The following is a 17,248-nucleotide window of genomic DNA, read 5'->3' on the forward strand; positions in this document are numbered from 1 at the left end:
TCTCCTGCCTTAGCCTCCAGAGTAGCTGGGATTACAGGCATGCACCACCACCACCCAGCTAATTTTGTATTTTTAGTAGAGACGGGGTTTCTCCATGTTGGTCAGGCTGGTCTTGAACTCCCAATCTCAGGTGATCCGCCCGCCTCAGCCTCCCAAAGTGCTGGGATGACAGGTGTGAGTCACTGTGCCAGGTCTGATGCTAATTATTTTCTTTGTTCACTTGCTTACTTTGTTCTGTCTCTCAAAATGCGAATTCTTTGAAGCAGTGTCTAGCAGAGTAAGCACTCTAATAATTTGTTGAATTAATGTCAAGAAGGAAACAGCATCTTCTGACTCTCCCATAAGCAAATGAAAAATTTAGCATAATTCTTCCTTTGGCCACCTTTAGGTCAGAAGTTATAAATAAAGTTTTATGAGGACACAGCCGCACCCTTTGCTCAGGTACAGCTATGTCTACTTTCAGCTACATGGTACCACCATCCTGTGAGGAGGAGCTTTGAAGGAGACGGTGCTTGAGGGGTTTGCTGATCTCATTAGATATTGTGTTTCAGCCTTTTTGCACACTGTATTTTCTCTTTCAAAAAAGTTCTTTTGCTGTGGTCCTTAGGTTTTGTGATTGTGTTCACAGCGATTCTGACATGTCTGAGTGTGACTCTCTCAGCCTCAAGAGGACCTGACTTTGCCTCACTTGAGGTTTTTTATACCGGGAAATCCCTTGGCCTGGGCTCCGGATCCCTGCCCATCTTTATTCCTCAGGGGACACCTTCTCTTCTCTGCCCCATCAACATCCGCAACATCAAACATTTCTGGTTTTCTTCCTCTTGAGCCATTTCCTGGCGACACCCCTGAGAGGGGCTTCCTGTTAGCAGGGTTGAGGGGCCTCCACGATTATAGCCGCCTTTCCCCAGAACTGAGCGTTTCTCTGGCAGCACAGAGATTCTAAAATCCCAATAGACACCTATCAATTTCATCTTTGGGATCCCAGGGTTAACAACCAAGGTCAAGGCTGGGCACGGTGGCTCATGCCTATAATCCCAGCACTTTGGGAGGCCGAGGTGGGTAAATCACCTGAGGTCAAGAGTTCAAGACTAGCCTGACCAACATGGTGAAACCCCCTGTCTACTAAAAATACAAAAATTAGACAGGTGTGGTGGTGCACAGCTGTAGTTTCAGCTACTCGGGAAGCTGAGGCAAGAGAATTGCTTGAATCCAGAAGGTGGAGGTGACAGTGAGCCAAGATCAGACCACTGCACTCGAGCCTGGGCAACAAGAGTGAAACTGTCTCAAACAAGGAAAAAAAAAAAAACAAAACCCACAAAAGGCCAGGCACAGTGGCTCATGCCTGTAATCCCAGCACTTTGGGAGGCTGAGGTGGGCGGATCACAAGGTCAGGAGATCGAGACCATCCTGGCTAACACATTGAAATCCTGTCTCTACTAAAAATACAAAAAATTAGCCAGGTGTGGTGACGGGCACCTGTAGTCCCAGCTATTCAGGAGGCTGAGGCAGGAGAATGGCATGAACCCGGACAGCGGAGCTTGAAGGAAGTCAAGATTGTGCTACTGCACTCCAGCCTGGGAGACAGGGCAAGATTCTGTCTCAAAACAAAAACAAAAACACACACACACATAAAAACCAAGGTGAAAAAAAGTGAGACAGCAGCTTCCTGGTGGGCAGAGCCACCCCCCAGACCTCCCACCCCGCAGCTTAAAGCAGAAAACTTCTATTCATCTTCCAACAGGCAGTGCTGTGGGCTGTGCAAATGGACTTCAGCTCAAAAGTCACCTCCCCGGGCAGCTTTTCCAATTCCTGCCCTACCACAATGTATGCAGAGGTCTGTTTCTCCTGGGGAAGAAGAAACAGACCTGAATATGGAGTCCAGCTCCGTCTTCACCACCATAGGCAGCAGGAGTAGAGTAAACCGCTGCTGAGTTCAGCTCAGTCAATGGCATCCATTCTTTCTTTAAGTATAAAAACAAATTCTTTGATCAGCCAAAAACAAACGCAATAAAAAATGGATATATACAGCCAGGAGCGGTGGCTCACACCTGTAATCCTGGTACTTTGGGAGGTCGAGGCGGGGGGATCACAAGGTCAGGAGTTCGAGACCAGACTGGCCAACATGGTAAAACCCTGTCTCTACTAAAGATACAAAAAGTTAGCCTGCTGTGGTGGTGGGCACCTGTAGTCTCAGGAGGCTGAGGCAGTAGAATCCCTTGAACCCAGGAGGTGGAGGTTGCAGTGAGCCGAGATCCCGCCACTGCACTCCTGCCTGGGCAACAGGGTGAGACTCCAACTCAAAAAAAAAAAAAAAAAAAAAAAGAAAGAAAAAGAATATATACTTTAGGAAACACACAATGCTAACCCCAAGCCCTATTTTAAAACATCTAAAGTACTTTAAATAGTACCTCAGCATGCCTGTAACACTAACTTAGATCATAACACTATAATTATATGGAAGCAACAACTACCCAGAAATTACTGACTGCATTTAACAAATGAACACAAAATACATAAAAGCACAAGTTTAAACAGTGACCTGGCTGGGTGCGGTGGCTCATGCCTGTAATCCCAGCACTTTGGGAGGCCGAGGCGGGTGGATCACCTAAGGTCAAGAGTTCCAGACCAGCCCAGCCAACCTGGTGAGACCCCATCTTTACTAAAAATACAAAAAATTAGCTGGGCCGGGCGCGGTGGCTCATGCTTGTAATCCCAGCACTTTGGGAGGCCGAGGCGGGCGGATCACGAGGTCAGGAGATCGAGACCACGGTGAAACCCCGTCTCTACTGAAAATACAAAAAAATTAGCCGGGCGTGGTGGCGGGCACCTGTAGTCCCAGCTACTCGGAGAGGCTGAGGCAGGAGAATGGTGTGAACCTGGGAGGTGGAGCTTGCAGTGAGCTGAGATTGTGCCACTGCAGTCCAGCCTGGGCGACAGAGCGAGACTCCGGCTCAAAAAAAAAAAAAAAAAAAATTAGCTGGGCATGGTGGTGCACACCTGTAATCCCAGCTACTCGGGAGGCTGAGGCAGAAGAATCAATTGAACCCAGGAGGCAGAGGTTGCAGTGAGTTGAGATTGCGCCACTGCACTCCAGCCTGGGCAAGAGTGAGACTCCATCTTGAAAAACAAAAACAAAAACAAAAAAACAAAACAGTGACCTGGTGCCCTCTCCCAAAGTCCACTCAATATCCAAGAGCCTCTGTGTGAAGCCAGCACCTGGAGAAGCTACTCTAATCCCCAAACCCTCTCAACAAACAAAGCATGCCCAAGCCTGACCCCTTCAATGATGTGTGTAGCCATCACAAATCTAGAGACAGGGTTGTGTTCTGTCACCCAGGCTGGAGTGTAGTGGCTGGATCATAGCTCACTGCAGCCTCCAACTCCTGGGCTCAAGCGATCCTCCCGTCTCAGCCTGACAAAGTGCTAGGATTATAGGTATGAGCCACTGTGCCTGGCCCACAATAATTCTTTAAAAGACAAAACCTAATCTTAAATGTGGAACATAGACCCCTGAGCATACCTTCGCACACACTCTCCAGAGAGAAGTAGGTGGTCTCACTGATACAGCCTGCGCCCTCCACCAGGGAAGTCACACAGCCAATCAACACTCGGGGGCTGCAGTCTGAGGGACTGTCATGGTTTCTGCTGTTGTCTTCCCATTTATCAGAGACAGCTTCTACCTGTAAAACAAACACACTGCTCTTTAAACCATAATACAGGAACTATGAGAAAAGCAAACTACAGGCTGGCATGCCTGTCTGAGACCATTAGGGCTGCAAGTCCAAGATCAAGGCCCTGGCAGATTCCGGGTCTGGTGAGGGCCTTCTTCCTGGTTCACTGTCGGTGTCTTCCTGCTGTGTCCTCACATGGCAGAAAGGGCAAAGGGGTTCTCTGGGGTATGTTTCATAAGGGCTCTGCCCTTATGACCTAGTCACCCACCAAAGCCTCCTAATAAGATTGCACTGGGGTCAGGATTTCAACATATGTATTTTGGGGGATACCATATTGAGTCTACAGCAATCCCTTATGAACACTGATGCGAAAATCCTCAACGAATTATTATCAAACCGAAAGCAGCAGCATATTAAAAGGATTATACCCCATGACTAAGTGGGGTTTATCCCAGAATGCGAAAGTGTTTCAACATATGAAAATCAGTCAACATATTACATTGATGAGGGAAAAACATCACAATGATCTCAACTGATGCACAAAAAGCATTTGACAGAATCAACACTTTTTATGATGCAAACAATAAACTGGGAATCGCAGGAAATCTCTTCAACATGAGAAAGGCCATAAACAAAAAACTCACAACAAACACCACACTCAATGGTGAAAGGCCGAAAGCTTTCCCTAAGATCAGGAACCAGGCAAGGATGCCCATGCTCACTTCACGACTTTCAAATTTCAATTTTCTTTATTCACAGATGGTAGGATCTCATCTGTGGAAAACTCTAAAGATTCCACACACGTAAATAAAACAAAAAATGGTTAGAGCTAATAAATGAATCCAGCACAGGACACAAAGTCAACATACAAAAATCAGATTTCCATACATTTGCAATGAAAAATCCAAAAAGGAAATCAAGAAAAACGATCCAAAGAAAGGGAAAACAATTCCATTTATAACAGCATTGTTAGATTGATAGGTTAATTCCTAAGAACACTTAGTAACCTAACTAAGGAGATGGAAGACGCGTACAATGACACTAATGAATGAATTAAATACCTCAATAAACGGCAAGACAACCATGTTCATGAACTGGAAAACCTAGTATTATTAAAACAACAATCTTAAGACTTAATTATTAAGATGACAATACTACCCAAAGTGATTATAAGTGATTACTAAGATGTTAATCTTAATACCTAATTATTAAGATGACAATCTTAGACTTAATTATTAAGATGACAATACTACCCAAAGTGATCTATTACACAAATTCAGGTTGGGTGTGGTGGCTCACGCCTGTAATTCCAGCACTTTGGGAGGTTGAGGCAGGCAGATCACTTGAGGTCAGGAGTTCAAGACCAGCCTGGTCAACATGGTGAAACCCCATATCTACTAAAAATACAAAAAAACTTAGCTGGATGTAGTGGCAAGCACCTGCAGTCCCAGCTACTTGGGAGGCTGAGGCATGAGAATTGCTTGAACCCGGGAGGCAGAGGTTGCAATGAGTCAAGATCACATCATTGCACTCCATCCTGGGTGATAGAGCAAGACTCTGTCTCAAACAAACAACAACAACAAAAAAACCCAACAAATTCAACGCAATCCCTATCAAACTCCTATGGGTCTATTTTTATATAAATAGAAAAGCCCATCTAAAATTCCAATGGAATCTCAAGGGACCATGAATAGGCAAAATGGTCTTGAAAAGGAGTAACAAAATTGAAGGTTTCATACCTCCTGATTTCAAAACTTCCTACAAATTTACAGTCATCAAACTAGTATGGCACCAGTGTAAGGACAGAAATATAAACCAATGGAATAGTAAAGAGAGCCCAGAAATAAACCCTTGCATGTGCAGTCAACTGATTTTTGACAAGGACCATTCAATAAATTGCAACTGTGCAGTCTCAAAAAAAAATAGTGCTGGGAAAATAACCAAGGGCAAAATAATAAAGTTAGACCCTCGTTTTACACCAAACACAAAAATTGACTCAAAATGGATTAAAGAGGCCAGGCGTGGTGGCTCACCCTTATAATCTCAGCATTTGGGAAGGCGTGGGGTGGGCGGATCACTTGAGCCCAGCAGTTCGAGACCAGCCTGGGCAACATAGGGAGGCCCCATCTCTACAAAAAATACAAAAATTGGGTGAGGTGGCACATACCTGTAGTCCCAGCTGCTCAGGTGGCTAAGGTGGAAGAATCACTTCAGCCTGGGAGGTTGAGGCTGCAGTGAGCTGTGACTGTGCTGCTGCACTCCAGCCTGGGCAACAAAGTGAGATCCTGTCTCAAAAAATTTTTTTAATGAATCAAAGACTTTAATTTAAAAGCAAAAACTATAAAACTCTTGGTAGAAAAAAATCTTCATAATCTTGGATTAGTCAATGATATCTTGAGTGTGACATCAGAAGTACAGGCAATAAAAGAGACAAATTAGACTTCCATCAAAATTTAAAACATCTGTGCATCAAAGGATACTATGAAGAAAGTGAAAAGACGATAAAATGAGAGAAAGTATTTGCAAATCATGTATGTGATGAGAGATTAATATCCAGAATATATAAAGAATTCAACAAGAAAACAAAGAATACAAGAAAACAACCTAATTTCAAAACGGGCAAAGGATTTGAGTAGACATTTCTCCAAAGAAGATATATAGATGGCCAATAAGCACACGAAAAGATGCCCTCACAAATCATTAGGGAAATGCAAATCAAAACCACGGTGAGATACTACCTCACAACTACGAGGAATAGCTATTGTCAAAAAGAAAAAAAAAAGAAAAAGACAATAGCAAGTGTTGGCAAGGATATAGAGAAAGTGGAAGCCTCATGCACTGTTGGTGGGAACATAAAATGGTGCAGCTGCTGTGGAAAACATCTGGTTCCTCACAAAGTTAAACCTAGACTTCCCATGCGGCCCAGCAATTCTCTTCCTAGGCGTAGCCCCAAAAGAACCGAACAGGGACTCAGACAGACACTTGTTCATGGCAGCACAATTCACAACAACCAAAAAGTAGAAACAACCCAAATGTCCATCAACAGATGAATGGAGAAACAAAATGTGATTTATTCACACAATGGAATATTCAGCCATAAAAAAGGAATTAACTTTTGATACATGCTACATGGGCAAATCTTGAAAACAGAAGTCAAATAGCCAGACACATGACTCCGCTTATATGAGATATTTAGAATAGGCAAATTCATAGAGACATAAAGTAGAACACTGAATAACTGTTTAATGGGTACAGAGTGCCTATTGGGATGCGGAAAAAGTTCTGAAGACAGATTGTGGTGACGGCTGCACAACAATGTGAATGCGCTTAATGCCACTGAACCATACATGTCAATATGGTTAAAATGGTATATTATGCATATTTTACCACAAGAAAAATACCTAAATAAAAAATAAATCCAGAAGTACATGCAGGTTTATACCAAATGGGGATCATTCTCGTCAAGTGAGAACGGCTCACAACACAGAAACTGTTTGTATTTTCCACCATATTAAGAGCAAAGGGACAAAAACTATGGGATCATTTGGAAGATACTGAAAAGTACTTGAAAAATCCATTACTAATTTATAAACGCAAGATTGTGAGTAGAGATGAACACTCTTCACCATAACAAAAAAGGTCCTGCATTCCTTACAAGATGGAACAAGTAAAGGGCAGCTGACCACCAAGAGGGCTGGGATTTGCTGGACACCCAGGGGCCAGTTTTTCCACATTGTCACATTTCTGAGATCAGAATGAGTCTCACAACCTACGTTTCCATTTTAAATTTTCATTATCAAATTAATGGTGTATCTTAAAATCAACAGGAATTTGGTATGAGAACCTGCTTTGGAAGGCCGCATGTGAGCTACACGACCACAGCTCAGAGAACGAGGTAACATCATCTCCACAGGTTCTGGGTTCCAGATCCCCTTTGAAAGATTCTGAACCCAGAGTACTCCTTTAAATACACACAAAAACATGAGGGCTATGGTATAATTTCAAGTTCAAAAGGAAATCTTTGCAGTAAAAAATATAATTAAATAATTGGGAGAGGAAAAGAGGGTAGTGTGAATGAGCCAGTTGTACATCTCTGATGATGGAAGTCCATAAATACTAACACTGGTGAATTAATAAAAGATACAAGCATATTGTTCAAGTGACTCAACTATCTACCAGATAAGGTAAACACAGAAACCCGGAAGAGCATCAGGTCTGCAGCATTAAAGTGCAGGTGGGGAACATGGAAGGAGGCTCTTCTACTTTGTATTCACAGTCTCTAAGCCAGAGCTGACAGAAATGTTCTCTACGTGTGCTGCCCAATTTGGTAGTCACTAGGCTTCAGTTAGCACTTGAAATGTGGCCAAGGAAACTGAGGAAATTCGTTTATTTATTTTTAAGAGACAGGGTCTCTATGTGCCCAGGCTGGTCTCGAACTCCCGCCTCAGCCTCCCGAGTGCTGGGACTCCAGGTTTATGCCACCGTGCCTGGCTGTAAGTTGCATTTAGTTTTAATAAATCTAAACAGCTGCACATGAGTGGTGGCTACCATACTGAATGATGGATTTCTAGACTTTGAATTATTTTATTGGGTATGCATTTTTTTTTAATTTGAGAAAGACGATACTAAGCATTAGATGGTACTAACTATAACAGGATAATAAAGTACATCTCAAGTATTTTTAAAAAGTAGTTAATAGCTCAATAAGTTTGCCAGATTCCAAATTACATTTAAAAATCGCTGGGCGTGGTGGCTCATGCCTGTAATCCCAGCACTTTGGGAGGCCGAGGTGGCGGGTCACGAGGTCAGGAGATCGAGACCATCCTGGCTAACACAGTGAAACCCCATCTCTACTAAAAATACAAAAAATTAGCTGGGCGTGGTGGCAGGCGCCTGTAGTCCCAGCTACTCTGGAGGCTGAGGCAGGAGAATGGCGTGAACCCAGAAGACAGAGCTTGCAGTGAGCCAAGATCACGCCACTGCACTCCAGCCTGGGCGACAGAGCGAGACTCTGTCTCAAAAAAAAAAAAAAAAAAAAAGAAAGCTTTCTCATATAGGAAGAAAAAGATTAATTTGAAAATACAATGGAAAATGATGTTAATAGAACACATAAAAACTCCTGAAAATAAATTTAATAAGAAATTTACAGGACCTAAATGAAGAAAACTATTGAACTATAAAAAGAATACAAAGGAAGGCTTAAATAAATGGACAGACACAATTTGTTGTTGGAAAAGACTCCATATGACCCAAATATCAATTATGCTAAATGAAATCCGTAAACTCAGTGCCATCCAAAGCAAATCTGGGCAGAGGGGGAGAAACAAGATTCCAAACTTATCCAGAACATGTGAAGAGCCAGAAAAACACCATATGCTAATAAGACCAAGGAAGGGAAACCTGCTCACCACCTATCACAGCAACCATGCCATGGGGCCCCCTTATGGGCATCAGGACCACATCACATGCAGGTGGGATTCTGATACATGATTAAGGAATTTTCCAAATCAGCAGGGAAAAAGTGAGCGACTCAGATGACTGGCTAGCCATTAGGAAAGCAATGTCTGGTTCCTTCTCTCAGTCTGTGCACCAAAATAAACTCCAGGCAGGTCAAATATTTAAATATCAACAAACAGGCCAGGCATGGTGGCTCATGCCTGTAATCCCAACACTTTGGGAGGCCGAGGTGGAAGGATCACTCAAGGCCAGGAGTTTCAGATCAGCCTGCGCAACACAGTGAGATGCCATTTCTACAAAAAAATTTTAAAAATTAGTCAGGTGTGATGGTGTGCAACTGTGGTCCCAGTTACTCAGGAGGCTGAGGTGGAAGAATCGCTTGAGCTCAGGAATTCCAGGCTGCAGTGAACTATAATCACACTACTATACTCCAGCCTGGGTGACAGTGCAAAGCTCTGTCTCAAAAATTAAAAAAAAAAAATTCTAATTGTCAATAAACAATTTTCAGAGTAAAATTTGAATATTAGGAATAAGAAGTGGAATAAGCCTCCCTAAGGCTTCTTATAGCACCCAAAAGCTACATGGAAAAGAGGCACACTTAACTACAAAAAATGAAACTATAAAACACAGTCAAAGATGATCCTGGAGAAAATATTCCTAACACTTTCATATAATAATTTTCCTTAAAAGCTCTAATTTCCCTAATATATAAACTTTAACAAGAGAAAAAGTTGAACTCAACAAAAATGTGGACAAAGGACACAAAAATAATTCATAGAAAAAACATGAGGCCTGGCGTGGTGGCTCATGCCTGTAATCCTAGCACTTTGGGAGGCCGAGGCGGGCAGATCACGAGGTCCGGAGATTGCGACCATCCTGGCTAAAATGGTGAAACCCTGTCTCTACTAAAAATATAAAAAAATTAACTCGGTGTGGTGGTGAGCGCCTGTAGTCCCAGCTACTCAGGAGGCTGAGGCAGGAGAATGGCGTGAACCCGGGAGGCGGAGCTTGCAGTGAGCCGAGATCGTGCCACTGCACTCCAGCCTGGGCAACAGAGACTCCGTCTCAGGAAAAAAAAAACAAAACAAAACATGAGAGTTACCATACTTAAGGCTTAAGTGCAAATTAAGTGCAGTCTCTCATTCTGCTCCTAAGAGTATAAATTTGTATATTATTGATGTTAGTTTGGTGATAACCATTAAGTTATTTAAAAAGCAAGAAAATAATAGATATATAATTGCTATGTTCTCCACAGCATAAATTCATAGGCAAACTTTACTTTCTAAAGTATACATGTCTATGTTGTTTGAATGATTTACAATGACTGCTGTTTATTTATTGAGACAGGGTCTTGCTCTGTTACCCAGGCTGGAGTGTGGTTATGCGATCATAATTCACTGCAGCCTCGACCTTCTGGGCTCAAGCGATCCTCCCGCCTCAGCCTCCCATGTAGCTGGGACTACAGGTATGTGCGACGACACCATGCTAACTTTTGTGGGTTTTTTTTTTTTTTTTTGTAGACACGAGGTTTCACCATGGTGCCCAGGCTGGTCTCTAACTCCTGAGCTCAAGTGATCTGCCTGTCTTAACCTTCCAAAGTGCTGGGATTACAGGCGTGAGCCACTGTACCCAGTCTGTTTATTTTTTAAAACATAAATCATAAAGAGCAAAAGCATCCCCCTGAAGGTACATTCCACTCTTTGTCCCTTGGCGGGCTCATGTCTGATAGATTACACACAAGGAAAACAACACAAAGTCCCATGGCGAAGAAAAACTGTTCCCAAATGAACTCAAACCTTACCCTGATTGCTTTCAGTCCATTGGACACTTTGTTTTCTTCCACAACTGCCATCACTTCCTGTCCAACATTCAGAAGCACTCTGCTAGTCACAGCATCACTGGAGAAGTAGATCAAATCATCAATCATGCCATAATCGCTGCAGTACCTTGTCACGACACCCCGTACAGTTTTCAGCTTAGTGTCACCTGAGATAGGTAAACAAAGAAGTTATCTTGGCCATAAAAGCAAGTGCATGCTACAGTGAACCCCACCAGAGAAAGGCAGAGTGTAAAAGCCTCCATGAGGGACTGACGCCAAACGGGCTGACTTGAGACAGAGAGAATCCCATCAGAGAGTGCTGTGTCTGGAACGTGGGGTTTGGAGGCAGACAGCCCAGTTTCCTCTGAAGGGCACAGGTAGTGGCTGTGGAGATGACAGCCCTGACTCCACCGCGGACTGCGTGGGGTTGACTCCTAGCTCTTCTACCGCCATTGGTATAACCCTGGACTAGGTCCTTAACTACTCTGGGCCTGTTGCCATCTGTAAGATGGAGAGACTAATCGTCATTACCCAAGGGAGCTGCTGAAGGGTTAAGTGGCAGAACACACGCGCATGTATGGACCTCTGCGTGGCTGACACGAGTTAAGTGCTATGTAAGTAGCCACTTATATCAGCATCTGGGAGTCATTAGCATGCACGGTTTTATTAGTACTATAGATTGTCTTCTTTCATCACCATCAGCAGTAGCCTCAGAAGACTGGAGAATCTCAACAAACATGGTGCTGGAAAAGGTTCGGGGCCGGGCAGGCAAGTCTGGCCCAGGAGCAGCGCACGCCCTCAGCCATCTGGCCACTGCTGCAGCCACGGTCCTGAGTCCTGAACGCGCCTTCCTGCAGCTTCCCAGCCACGGGAAGAACCTGGGGTGACGGTTACGGTACAGGCATGGGATCTTAGTGCTGCCAAGAGCTGGAGCTCCAGCTACCACTGAGCGCGTGTTCTACCGAAGAGATCCACGCAGCAAATGCTCCAGGTAACACAGCCGGCCCCCCGGGCATCGGCCCTTGTGGATCGAGGCCCTGAATACGCTGCCTGCAGCAGGAAGCTCCCCTCCTGAAGCCTGTTCCTGTCTTTTCTCACAGAAGGCAACTAGGGATCCACTACTGGGGATTCCATTCCCACATAAGGAAACATCGGGAGAAGCCACCAGAACCTCGGGAGAGGTCGGGTGTGGTGGCTCACGCCTGCAATCCCAGCACTTTGGGAGGCCAAGGCGGGTGGGTCACCTGAGATCGGGAGTTCGAGACCAGCCTGGCCAACATGGCGAAGCCCCCTCTCTACTAAAAATACAAAAATTAGCCGGGCATGGTGGCAGGTGCCTATAATTCCAGCTACTCAGGAGGCTGAGGCAGGAGAATCACTTGAACCCAGAAGGCGCAGGCTGCGATGAGCCGAGATCGCGCCACTGCACTCCAGCCTGGGCAACAAGAGCGAAACTGTGTCTCGCACACACACACACAAAAACACCTCAGGAGAAAGGAACGGTGAGGGAACCCAGGCGCATCCTGGGCTTTAGGAAGATGGGCTCCAAAACCAGGCAAGGAAAAGGCGCGCGTTGGCGCAGCGCGTTCTGAAAGGACAAGCCAAGTCTGCGGGGCCGCGTTTTTCGGGGCTTTCTAGACACGCAACCGCCAATGACGCTGTGGACAGGGAGGAGCGACGTGGAGAGACGACTTGGCAGCTGCTCGGCGTAAACACACACAGCGAGCGCGGGAAGAGGGGCTGGTGACACCGGAGAGACCTCACAGAGGACGGGCGCCCAGAGCGGCGGGATGCTGTGGGGTCGGACGCCTCCTGACGTGCGCGGGGATCCCCCCAGGGGAGATGAGGAAAGGCCGGGCCCAGCGTCTCCTGCCGGCCCGCACTGCACTCAAAAGACCGCTGGGCGCGGCTCCCTCGTGGCCGACACGCGAGGGCCCAGGACCCGCCTCCCGACCGCCTCCCGCGAGCCACCTTCCGCGAGCTCGGGCTCCGGCCGCCCGGCTTCCTCCCTAGGGGTGTCCGCCGTCCTCCAGAAGAAGGCCACCAGCTTGGCCGCGAGGCTCAGCATGGCCCTCGCCCGGCCTCGGCCGCCGTCACCGCCGCCGCCAACGCCCGCACGCGCCCGCGCCGCTCCCGCCGCCCGCCACCAATGGGGTAGCCGCGCCTGGGCATGCGCCTTGGGGTCGTTGCGCGAGCCGGGACCCGCAGCGGTTAGAGGTCGGCGGTTGGCGCCTGGCAGCTCGTGAGTAGGCGAGGTGCCTGGTGGGAGTGACGTCATGCCGAGTGCGCAAGGCGGTGTGACCGCTGGGTGGGCGGGGCTCCGAGCGGGCGGGCGGAGCTTCGAGCGGGTCCGCCTTCTTGCCTCCCACACCTTAGGGAAAAGTGCGCTTTCACCGCCCAGAGTGATGTTAGCATTCGTTTTTTGTTGGTATTCTTTATCAAGTTGAGGAACTTCCCTCTATTCCTGTTTTTCCAAGAGTTCTTATGAGTGGGTGTGAAATTTTCTGCAACGCTTTTCTGCATGTATTCAAATGATCCTGTAGCTTTTTATTTCAGCCTGTATAGGGAATTACATTGCTTGGCTCTCCTTGGAAAACTCACTTGGTCACGATTCGTTATCCTTTCGGTGTATTGCCCGACTCAGCTTCGTAACGCTTTGTCCAAGGTTGGGGACGGTGCTGGTGAAGCAGATTGCTCGGTGGCCCAACTCCCGTTTTCTGTGTCTGTCTGGTTTGCAGTCGGTTTAAGCTGGGCCTGCAGTGACCTGGGAGTAGGATGGTGTAACTTATTCCCTAAAAATTGTGGTAGTATTCACTGGGGAACTCATTTGGGCTTCGAGTTTTCTTTGTGGGAAGGTTTTTAATGAGAAATTCACTTCTGCTTCAGCTAGAGGGCTATTCGAGTTATCAAGGTAATATTGAGTAAACTTTGGTAATTCTTTTAAGGAATTTGTCCATTTCATCCAATTATTAGATGTCAGATTATTGGCATAAAGTTGTTCAGCATATTTCCTTATTATCCTTTTAACGTCTGTATGGTCCATAATGATGAACCATCTTTCATTCTTGACACAGGTAATTTATCTCATCCCTCTCATTTTCCTTGATCAGTCTATATTTATCAATTTTATTGATTTTTTTAAATCATCTCTTGATTTCATTGATTTTTCTCTATTTTAAAAATATCTTTACACTTTGCGAGGCCAAGGTGGGCAGATCACTTGAGGTCAGGAGTTCGAGACCAGCCTGGTCAACCTGCCAAAATCCTGTCTCTACAAAAAATACAAAAAAAATTAGCCAGGCATGGTGGCGCATGCCTGTAATCCCAACTACTCGGGAGGCTGAAGCAGAAGAATCATTTGAACCCAGGAGGCGGAGGTTGCAGTGAGCTGAGATCACACCACTACACTCCAGCCTGGGAGACAGAGCAAGACTCTGCCTCAAAACAAAAACAAAAACAAAAAAATATATATATCTTTACTATTCCAATGGTTTCTGTTTTTTATTATTTCTTTCTTTTTTTTGTTTTTTTTTTGAGAGTCCTGCTCTGTCGCCAAGGCTGGAATGCAGTGGCGTGATCTTGGCTCACTGTAGCCTCCACCTCCCAGGTTCAAGTGATTCTCCTGCCTCAGCCTCCAGAGTAGCTGGGATTACAGGCGTGCGCCACCACACCAGCTATTTTTTTTTTTTTTTTTTTTTTTTGTATTTTTAGTAGAGACAGGATTTTGGCATGTTGACCAGGCTGGTCTCGAACTCCTGACCTCAGGTGATCTGCCCACTTCGGCCTCCCAAAGTGCTGGGATTCCAGGCGTGAGTCACCATGTCCAGTCTCTGTTCTTTATTATTTCTTACCTCCCGCCTTTTTGGTTTAATTTGTGCTTTTTTTTTTAGCTTCTTAAGGTAGACAATTAGATGATTACTTTTGCAACTTTCTTCTACTTTAAATATAAGCATTTAAAAGGACTACAGATTTCTCTTTAAGCTCTGATTAGCTGCATCCTACAAAATTTGACTTGTATTTTTATTTTCATTCAGTTTCTAATTTCCCTTGTGATTTTTTCTTTGAACCATTGAATGTTTTTTAGAGGTATGTTGTTTAATTGCTAAATATTGGAGGATTTTCTAGGTAATTTACTGTTACTGATATCTAATAGTTTGGTAATGGTCAGAGAGGAACACCTGGATGACTTCAGTGTCTAATATTGATTGAGGCTTTCCCCTTTCATGGGGTCTCCTTTCATATATGTCCCACGTGGCATTGTAAACAATGTGTATTCTGCTATTGCTGGTTGGGGGGAGGGTCCGATTTATTTATTTATTTATTTATTTTGAGACGGAATCTTGCTCTGTTGCCTAGGCTGGAATGCAGTGGTGCAATCTCAGCTTACTGCAACCTCCGCCTTCTGGGTTCAAGCAATTCTCCTGCCTCAGTCTCCCGACTAGCTGGGATTACAGGCACCCACCAACACACCCAGCTAATTTGTGTTATTGTTGTTGTTGTATTTTTAGTAGCGATAGGGTTTTACCATGTTGGTCAGGCTGGTCTCGAACTTCTGACTGCAGGTGATCCACCCGCCTTGGCCTCCCCAAAGTGCTGGGATTACAGGCGTGAGCCACCGCGCCCGGCCCTGACTTATTTTTGATTGACATAGCTTTATTTTACTAGGTCAGATCTGTCAGTCTGATGACAGCCTGGACCTTGCCTGTCCATGGATGCAGAGTGTACCTATAGTTCTTCCTGTGGGAGGGGAGAGGGTGGCGCACTCCCCAGCATTTCAAATCCCCGCTAAGCCTGTGTCTTGGGCTGGGTACTGGAACATACAGGAGCCAGCAGAGTCCCAGGGACCCACTGGTTGGCGGGAGATTGAACGAGCTGCCTGAGGGCTGGTGGCTTGTGGGCTTCCTGCCAGGACAGTTTGTAGCGGGTGTTGTGCCTGCAGGGCTGCCCCTCAGCTCCCCAGCTCGGGCCGCTCCCCAGGATTCTGGACTCAGTAGACCCGGCAGATGCCCACAGACATCTCAGCCTCATCATGTCCAGAATGGAACTCCAGATGCTCGCTCCACACCTGCTTCACCCTGGTCTTCTCATCTCTGTCCTCACTGCTCAGACAGAACTCAGCAACATCGCTCTGACAGCAGATTGCGTCCGCTTTTCAAACCCTGTTCAGAGCCCAGTCCCTCCTTACCACTTGCCCACTGCCACCTCAATGCCGGGCAGCACCTGCTTCTCCCACCTCCCAGCCTGCTCTCCACCCAGTGAGTGACTGGATGCTGCTCTACCCAGACCCCTCCAGCAGGTCTGTCTCAGAGTTGAATCAGAGTCATCTCCAAACCCACAGGTGCTGGCACCTGGCTGTCCTACCTGTATCCCCCTTGCGTGGTCCTCGCCCGCCCTCCCCCACCTGCAGCCTTTGCTTCAACTCTGCCAGCCTCCCCTCCCTGCCTCCTTCTCACTGAGGCCTGCCCTGGCCCCTGCAATCAGCAGCTCCTCATTTCTCTCCCCTGACTTCTTTTCCCTCATAGAGGAAATCATGTGTGTCACTGGACATATTAGTCTGTTCTCATGCTGCTGTCAGGACATGCCCAAGTCTGGGTAATTTTAGAGTCAAGACCTTATAAAGGAAAGAGGTTTAATTGACTCACAGTTCCACAGGGCTGAGGAGGCCTCAGGAAACTTACAATCATGGTGGAAGGGGAAGCAAACATGTCCTTCTTCACAAGGCAGCAGGAAGGAGAAGTACCAAGCAAAAGTGGGGAAAGCCCCTTATAAAAGACCATCAGATCTCGTGAGAACTCACTCATTGTCAGGAGAACAGTAGCGTGGGGGTAACCACCCCCATGATTCAATTACCTCCCACCGGGCCCCTCCCACGACACGTAGGGATTATGGGACTTACAATTCAAGATGAGATTTGGGTGGGGACACAGCCAAACCATATCTTTGTATAACACACTAATTTGTTTATCCTGTGCACTCCTGTGTCCCCGATGAATGTAAACAGCCTATAGGAAGGATGTCACTTCTCAGTCCACCCCATAGATGTTTGTTGAATGTTGAATGATGATGGGACATCAGCAGGCAGAGGGAGGAAGGGCATTTTAGGAGCAAGAATTTGTTGGAAGATTGTAAGAAAGAACAGGGCCTGTTCTAGAAACTAGTGTTGCCAACAGAAACATGGGAGCATTTCTCAAGTGACGACATATGATCTGGGAAGCTGAGGGGTTTGCTCTGCAACCTCTGGTTCAGGGCAGCTTGTTTGTATTTCTAAGTGGAGAACAACTTTTGAAAGAAAAAAATGTTG

General features: G+C 46.0%; 1 protein-coding gene across 3 annotated transcripts in view; it reads right to left on the bottom strand.

The window, feature by feature from the left end:
- Window positions 1-13,092, bottom strand: part of MOV10L1 (Mov10 like RISC complex RNA helicase 1) — a 72,035-nt gene extending 58,943 nt beyond the window's left edge. For 2 of the 3 annotated variants that reach the window (XM_030815319.1, XM_030815318.1), the window contains exons 1-3: window positions 12,919-13,092; window positions 10,930-11,114; window positions 3,521-3,680 (exon numbers count right to left, since the gene is read on the bottom strand). In XM_030815319.1, the coding sequence (XP_030671179.1) occupies window positions 3,521-3,680; window positions 10,930-11,114; window positions 12,919-13,015 (442 nt within the window). In that variant the 5' untranslated portion in view covers window positions 13,016-13,092. Of the gene's footprint in view, window positions 1-3,520; window positions 3,681-10,929; window positions 11,115-12,591; window positions 12,846-12,918 lie in introns of those variants that run through there. The other variant, XM_030815320.1, reaches the window with a different exon arrangement.
- Between the last annotated feature and the right edge of the window lie 4,156 nt (window positions 13,093-17,248).

The sequence above is a fragment of the Nomascus leucogenys genome, chromosome 7b, assembly GCF_006542625.1.
Source record: "Nomascus leucogenys isolate Asia chromosome 7b, Asia_NLE_v1, whole genome shotgun sequence".
In the NCBI taxonomy this organism is placed as follows: domain Eukaryota; kingdom Metazoa; phylum Chordata; class Mammalia; order Primates; family Hylobatidae; genus Nomascus; species Nomascus leucogenys.